The 7,078-nt window shown below is 38.0% G+C and overlaps 1 protein-coding gene across 1 annotated transcript; it reads left to right on the forward strand.

Moving 5' to 3' along the window:
- Positions 1 to 2,178: 2,178 nt before the first annotated feature.
- Positions 2,179 to 6,868, forward strand: LOC135607512 (cysteine-rich receptor-like protein kinase 3). The gene is made up of 8 exons (XM_065099435.1): positions 2,179 to 2,838; positions 3,096 to 3,475; positions 4,836 to 4,949; positions 5,029 to 5,168; positions 5,254 to 5,464; positions 5,550 to 5,784; positions 6,019 to 6,163; positions 6,330 to 6,868. The coding sequence occupies exons 1-8, from the start codon at positions 2,420 to 2,422 to the stop codon at positions 6,651 to 6,653; spliced, it is 1,968 nt and encodes a 655-aa protein (XP_064955507.1). The 5' UTR covers positions 2,179 to 2,419; the 3' UTR covers positions 6,654 to 6,868.
- The last annotated feature ends 210 nt before the right edge of the window (positions 6,869 to 7,078 follow it).

A 7,078-nucleotide genomic window follows, 5' to 3' on the forward strand; every position in this document is an offset into this window, starting at 1 on the left:
CACCAGCCTACACATTGGATCTTCTATATTTTGTCTACTAGGAAGTTACTCTCTAAAATATTTCTCAAACATATAATCCGAACCCATTGCTTCAACATTTATCACTTATCCATGGTTGAGAACCCCAAAATAAAAGCAACATCACTTGGACTAAACTCAATTGGGATATCGCCAAAAGTAAAAAGTGGATCGCTCTATCCAATGTTGCAAAATGCTATACATAGTAGATCAACACGTAGAAATGTTAAGAATATTTGCTATATGACAAAAATGTATCCTCTTAAGAACATGAAGATGATACAACCTAAGAGAAATAGATATCATATGACCTTGACTCCTACCACTAGACTCATAAACAAAATGTCTAAAATGGTCAATATAACAATGACGCTTAACTATGTATTAAAAAAGGGTGATATGGTAGTCAAGAAAGCACGGGGTGGTCAATAAGAGAGTGATACATGAGTGGGTGATGCAATGGGGGTGATAAACGAGGCGGTGAGATGGAGGAATGTCTAATTGACACATCTTCAGCTTTGCGCCAGAAACAAAAATGTATTAGTTGCATATAACTTGATAATGATTAATATAAATTATCAAGTTATGATATATATTACCTATAGTAGCTACTTATTCTACTTTCTTACCCCCAAGTTGAAGGGATTTACATAATGATATCATTCTGTTTATATACAAAATTAAATATTATAAATAGAGGATATTATATCTATATTTAAAGTTTACGCAGATGTAAGAAAAAAAATATGAGAAAGTAACTATTCTAAATGCTTAGATTCTACAAATTATTTTCAATAAGCAAAATATGCAATGGGTGTTTGTCCAATTTCATCAATTAAGATAAAAAATTGTAAACCCTCTAAGATAATTCTATAAATACTAAAACAAGATTTAAGAAATGTTACTTCGTCTAAGAGAAAGCTATATATATAATTGCACACCTAATTATAAATAAAAACAAGAATTAATCAGCTAAAACTTCATCACGAACATATATAATAACTATTCATCTGAATACCTCCACTAAGCTTACTGATTCACACCCAAGATCTTCGACATCTCAACTATAAAAAAATTCACCAACAAAGAGGTAATAACTAAAAATTCATCGACAACTAAAAGATTCACTATGAGGGTCTTCCTTCTTAGTTTTAGATCATCAAGCTTCCCTTGTTTCACCAAAAACTAACAAAACACTTACATTATGTTAAAAATATAGATATAAATAATTAATGAACTATTAATCATTTTTATCATATAAACGTGCAAAACCTCTAAGGACTCTCATATTATCAATTGGATTAGTACACATATTTAATAATTAATAAAAAATTAGCTTTTAAAAAAATTATTACCTTTCTTGAAGAAAAAGAAAAAGTTTGCCACCAAAGAGGGAAGGATGTCAACGTCGATGAAGATACTATCGTTCACAGTTGAAGATAAGATGAGATCATCATCAATACAAACACCAAAGAAAAGTAGAGGAGTTCACTGTCGTCGTTCATCATTAGAGAGGAGCAGAGGAGTTCGCCACCACTAAAAAGGGGAGGATGTCATCGTTGTTCACAAATACTAGAAATGAGTAAAGGATTTTACGATCACCATTTGTAATGGAAGGGGAGTAAAAGAATTCATCGCCACTGCTAGATGAGTAGAGGAGGGAGAGGAGCACCGATCATCATCGATTACATTGGTTCGATGTAATTTTTGCTTTTTGATTCAAATTCGACTCGATCCACTTCGCAAGATTTGATCCAAACCACGACTTCGATCGAATCAAATTCGACTCGACTTCGATCAATCAGGTTTGAATCAAGCTACCCAGTTCAATAAAAAGGATTGACTCGATTTTGAGGATATTTTTAATATTTTAAATAAAAAAAGTACTATGATAAAAATTCAAATGCGAGAGCCTCGTCATCATCTAAGTAAAAGCTCATTATCGAAGGGAGGTTTCTCTGAGTAAATTACCCGACTCTATTCGAGTTATCTATTATTTACTTGGGGTTCATATTTCGATTAGAAAGCGAGTTGGTTGGCCTGTAGTCAATGCAACGTCCCTCCGCGGTGGGCCCCGCTCCCCGTGCCCATTTTCTTGACCTCGCCCCCATTTCCCCCCAACCCAATTCCGTGTTCTTATTTATTTTCTGTCGTTGCTTCTCTTCTGCCCGTCCTCGCAAAGCTACCACCTTCCCCCTACTCCCACCACCCCCCACCCCTCGCTCATCTTTCTTCTTCTCTGCTACTGAATAATAATCCAATTGGAACCCTCGCTGTTGTTCTAATTAAAGAATTGCGCGGGTCGTTAGTTAGAGAAATGTACCGCTAGTCCACCCCTCCGTATCCCTTCTTTGCCTTCTCTTTCCTTCCCCCTTTTATCTTCTTCTTCATGTGATCGAGGATGACAGTGCGGGTAAGAATAAGACGACGAGTCTTCTTCCTGATGGTGGTCGTGATTTCATCCGCCACCCTCATCACTCCGTCTCTTTCCGATCCGAGGACATCCCAGGCCGCCCTCATCTGCACCAACCACACCGCCTCCGCCGCCGCTCGCTCCTCCTTCGTCGCCAACTTCCTCTCCGCTATGGACGCCGTGACCCCGCAGATCACCGCCCGGCAGTACGCCAGAGTCGTCGTCACCGGGGGAAGTAACCCCGACAACGCTTCCGCTGTCTATGCCTTCGGGCAGTGCATGAAGGACCTGTCCAAGGCCGACTGCGACATGTGCTTTGCCACCTGCAAGACCCAGATCCTCAAATGCCTCCCCTTCCAGAAAGCCACTCGCGGCGGTCGCAATTTCTTGGACGGTTGCTACCTCAGGTGGAAGTCGATACTTTTGCTTTCCTTTCACCTTCTTCTCTCTTTCTCCTCCTATTTATTATCCTCAAACTCCAACCAAATTTCACCATTTAAAGTTCGGGCAAACGAGAATTTTTTAGTGGCATTGACTTTGTTCAGTTCTCAATCTTGGCATGCTTATTCCTGCTTAATCTATTCCTTGGAATAGAAGAAAGAAAGGAAAAGCAAAGGATTTCGGGCTATAGTGACACTCGAATTTGGATCACATGTAACTGTAGGTATGACGAGTACGAGTTCTTCGGGGAGGCGCTGAGCCAAGATGACAGAGTAATCTGCAGTGATCAGGAATTCGCTGGGAATACTACTGCTTTCACAGAAAACACGAAGAATTTGGTTAAGAAGCTGAGCACAGAGGCTCCAAGGAATGATGGCTTCCTTGTTGGTTCTGTTGAAGCAGGGAATTCAAGTGTTTATGGACTGGGGCAATGTTGGGAGTTTGTGAATAAGAGCTCATGCGAGAAGTGTCTGCTAAATGCGAGAAAGACAATTAATTCATGCATACCTAAGCAGGAAGGAAGGGTGTTAAATTCGGGGTGTTACATGAGATACTCGATCAGTCGTTTTTACAACAATTCAGGAACTGATGCTGCCGGCGGAGGTGAGTTGGATTTTTTCACAAGTCACTGACCATTGAGTTTTATTTGTTTCACTGCTGTTGTGCAATTTTCTTTCACTCGTTCAACAAGCTAGCAATGTTAAGGCTAGTTATAACAACCACAATTTAAAGTTCATATCTTGCATGACTAATGAACATGAGATGCATTATCAGAAAGACAAAAAAGAGTTCAACGAATATGGAAACGAGATACCAATTTGACACATGAGTATGGATCCATCAAATTTTGAAAAATATTTGGTAGGGCACGGATAAAACAATAAAATAATACTCTAAATATTAAGGCTATTATTGACAGCATTTAACATTTTATTTACAGTGTTAGGAACTCAGAATCATTAGTTATATATCATGGTTCGGGATTAATATTGAGTAATAATTAAGATATCTAACCAATTTATCATGAAAAATTTTGTGCCTCTCAGAAGCTTTATTGGAACACATGCCGCTTTGTTTGGACTTTGGCCAGTTAAGTTTATAAATCACCCTTCGAACAAATTTTCATGCGAAAAGGACATGACTAAGAGGTAGCTGCATGACAGGTTGTTTCTCTTTTATACCTGCTCTTGCATGTTTGACTGAAGAAGTTAAATATGGTCCAGAGGATACTGAAGAATTGGAACAACCCTTTGTTTGCAACAAAGCAAGCTAACACCAAAAGATTGACTAGGATATTTTAGTTGTTTCTGTTTTAAGCTCTAGTGAACCTTTCCTATGACCTAGGCAATGAAGACTAGTCCATAATGGGTCATTCATGTGTTTGCTTTAGATGCCTGAAGCTGAAGGGACTGAAGTTTGTGACAATGATTTTGGAATGACTTTGAAATATAAAATTTTGAAACAGTTTCAGGTGATGAAGAGAAAGGAAAGCATAGTTGGTTGGATGTTGACCTAGTTAGGATGATTTAACTCTATTGGCAGCACTCTTTATAAACTGCTAGTCTTCTGGGATGGTCAGATTAAGTGAGTCTTCTGACACCATTACTTCGAAAAGTTTCAATTTGTGGAACTTAAACCAAAGTTTTCGTTCCTCGTGTGTTGTGCCAGTGTAGGTATACAAGCTAAGACTATGAAAGCCAATCAATCAAATTCTTCTTAGAAACTGAAGATGCTATGAAAACAGAAGATAGAATGACGCTTCTGGTGGTCAGGATATCCGGAGTACATGATAAGGCTGCCAACCATAGATGTAAAGCTCACAAAGTTTCACTGCCATGTTATGTCTGAATACAGGAATTTACAACTCACTAAGATGTTTTGGATTCTGATACTATTCTACAGATCAACTATCAAGCTTATCTTTCTTTCTACTGTGTATAACTGAGATGCTACTAGATTTCAGGAGGTGGGCACCTTGCTGTTATCCTTGCTGTTGTTTCATCAGCTGTGGCATTTGTGATGATCTTAGCATCTATTATTTTCTTTGGGAAGAGAAAAATTTTACAGAGGAGGAAAGGTAAAATATTTTGAGAGTTCAAATACATTAAACGTTTGAACGACTTGTAATTTGACCTTTCAAACTTGTTGTCCTTAAGTGAGGAGGCAGCTGGGTGCTTTGGCAACTACCATACGAAGATCTAGTCTCAACTTTAAATACGAAACACTTGAGAGGGCTACAAATTATTTCAGTGATGCAAATAAGCTGGGTCAAGGAGGTTCCGGTTCGGTGTTTAAGGCAAATTTTGCTACCATTTCTCTATTGGCTTTTCTATTTGGAAACTGTTCTGATTACATGCGCTTGATCATTACCATTTTGACAGGGGGTTCTGCCAGATGGGAGATCTGTTGCTGTAAAGAGATTATTTTTTAATACAAGGCAATGGGTCGATCAGTTCTTTAATGAAGTCAATTTAATAAGTGGACTTGAACACAAAAATCTTGTCAAGCTGTTGGGCTGCAGTGTCACTGGTCCTGAAAGCCTTCTCGTATATGAATATGTACCAAACAAGAGTCTTCATCATTACCTTTCTGGTTATAATCTATACCATGATTATAATAGCTTTGCATTGACCTTTTCTTGGTTCCCTTTGTAAGTTTGATCATTTTCTTCATATAGACAATGCGAATGCTAAGCTACTTAGCTGGAATATAAGATACAAAATCATCATGGGGACTGCAGAAGGTTTAGCTTATCTTCATGAAGAGTCACAGTTACGAATTATTCATCGAGATATTAAACTCAGCAATATACTGCTCGATGAAGAGTATGCTGCGAAAATTGCTGACTTTGGACTTGCTAGACTTTTCCCAGAGGATAAGACTCATATTAGCACAGGAATAGCCGGAACTCTGTAAGTTGTGCAAGATTTCTCTTCATCTACATTTTCAATCCTGTACTAGTATATTTTTTATCAGTATATCTTGCATTTTGTACTACTCATTATGCTTCTGTTGATCTTTCGAAAAATCTTAATTTGATAAAAATTGAATGTCTTAACCTTTGTTGCATCAAATGCATAACCTGCCAATCGAGAAATAAATGGAACCACTTCTATCATTAATTATTGCAATGTTTTGCTTTGTAGAGGTTATATGGCTCCGGAGTATCTAGTTCGTGGCAGATTGACTGAGAAAGCAGATATATTCAGCTTTGGGGTTCTTTTAATTGAAGTCATCACTGGAAGAAGGAACAGTTCACGATCGGAAGATCCAATCTCAACTCTGCAAGAGGTAATGATCTTTTTTGTTGTTCAATCCTCAGGGATGCCCTTTGGTTGGCGTCGTTTAATTTCAGAACCTATGGTTCATGTTGGAGTTCAAAACTGGAGCATTTTACTAACCAATGGCTACTTATTACCTTTATTGGCAAAAAATACTAAACTCTATTATTACTCAGGTTTGGAATCTTTATACATCAAATAGATTGTTGGAAGCTATCGATCCTATATTAGAAGGTAATTTTCCTATGGAGAAGGCAACTCGGGTGCTCCAAATCGGGCTTCTTTGTGCTCAAGCATCTGCAGAGCTGAGACCAGCAATATCGATGGTTGTTAAAATGCTTGTGGACGATTCTCCCATCCCTTCCCCAACTCAGCCACCGTTTCTCAACTCCAGCATGCAAATTGCATTAGCAGCACGGATGAAAGCCAACTCTAGGCATGGAACCTCCACTCAGTCATCGGACAACAACACAACAATCACAGTGATTGAGCCAAGATGAGGGTACTAGAATATAAAATCTTGTAGATTATCTTGATAGTCTAAACATTATGCTCTTAGTGAGAATTGATCTTTGGTTTTGCTTGCTGAAATCAAGAGAATGGTTGTATATATTATTCTGGATTAATTTGTTTACCTTGGGACCAATACTTGAGCCTGCATCTTTTACCTGTATTTGGGCTTCTTCTCCACTATAAATCATGTTCTTAAGCAGTATCCTTATGATTTTTCTAATCATTAACTGCAAAAACTTTCCAGCTATTGACAAGTTTCCTATGAAGTCTAAGGTGATCTTTTAGAGTAATTTTGGAAGTAGTCATTACATGAAAACATTTATAGTTTCTGTTGGGTCAATAACCATTGCTCCTAGACATCAATCTGCTACAACATTATGTTTTGGCAACTGTTTAGTGTTTGACATGTATT

Source organism: Musa acuminata, chromosome BXJ2-3 (genome assembly GCF_036884655.1).
Source record: "Musa acuminata AAA Group cultivar baxijiao chromosome BXJ2-3, Cavendish_Baxijiao_AAA, whole genome shotgun sequence".
Classification (NCBI taxonomy): Eukaryota; Viridiplantae; Streptophyta; class Magnoliopsida; order Zingiberales; family Musaceae; genus Musa; species Musa acuminata.

Coding starts and splice junctions, on each gene's coding strand:
- LOC135607512 (XM_065099435.1), top strand. CDS start 2,420: ATGACAGTGCGGGTAAGAATAAGACGACGAGTCTTCTTCCTGATGGTG. Junction 5,465..5,549: donor TCTTCATCATTACCTTTCTG/GTTATAATCTAT, acceptor TTCTTCATATAG/ACAATGCGAATGCTAAGCTA. Junction 6,164..6,329: donor CAATCTCAACTCTGCAAGAG/GTAATGATCTTT, acceptor ATTATTACTCAG/GTTTGGAATCTTTATACATC.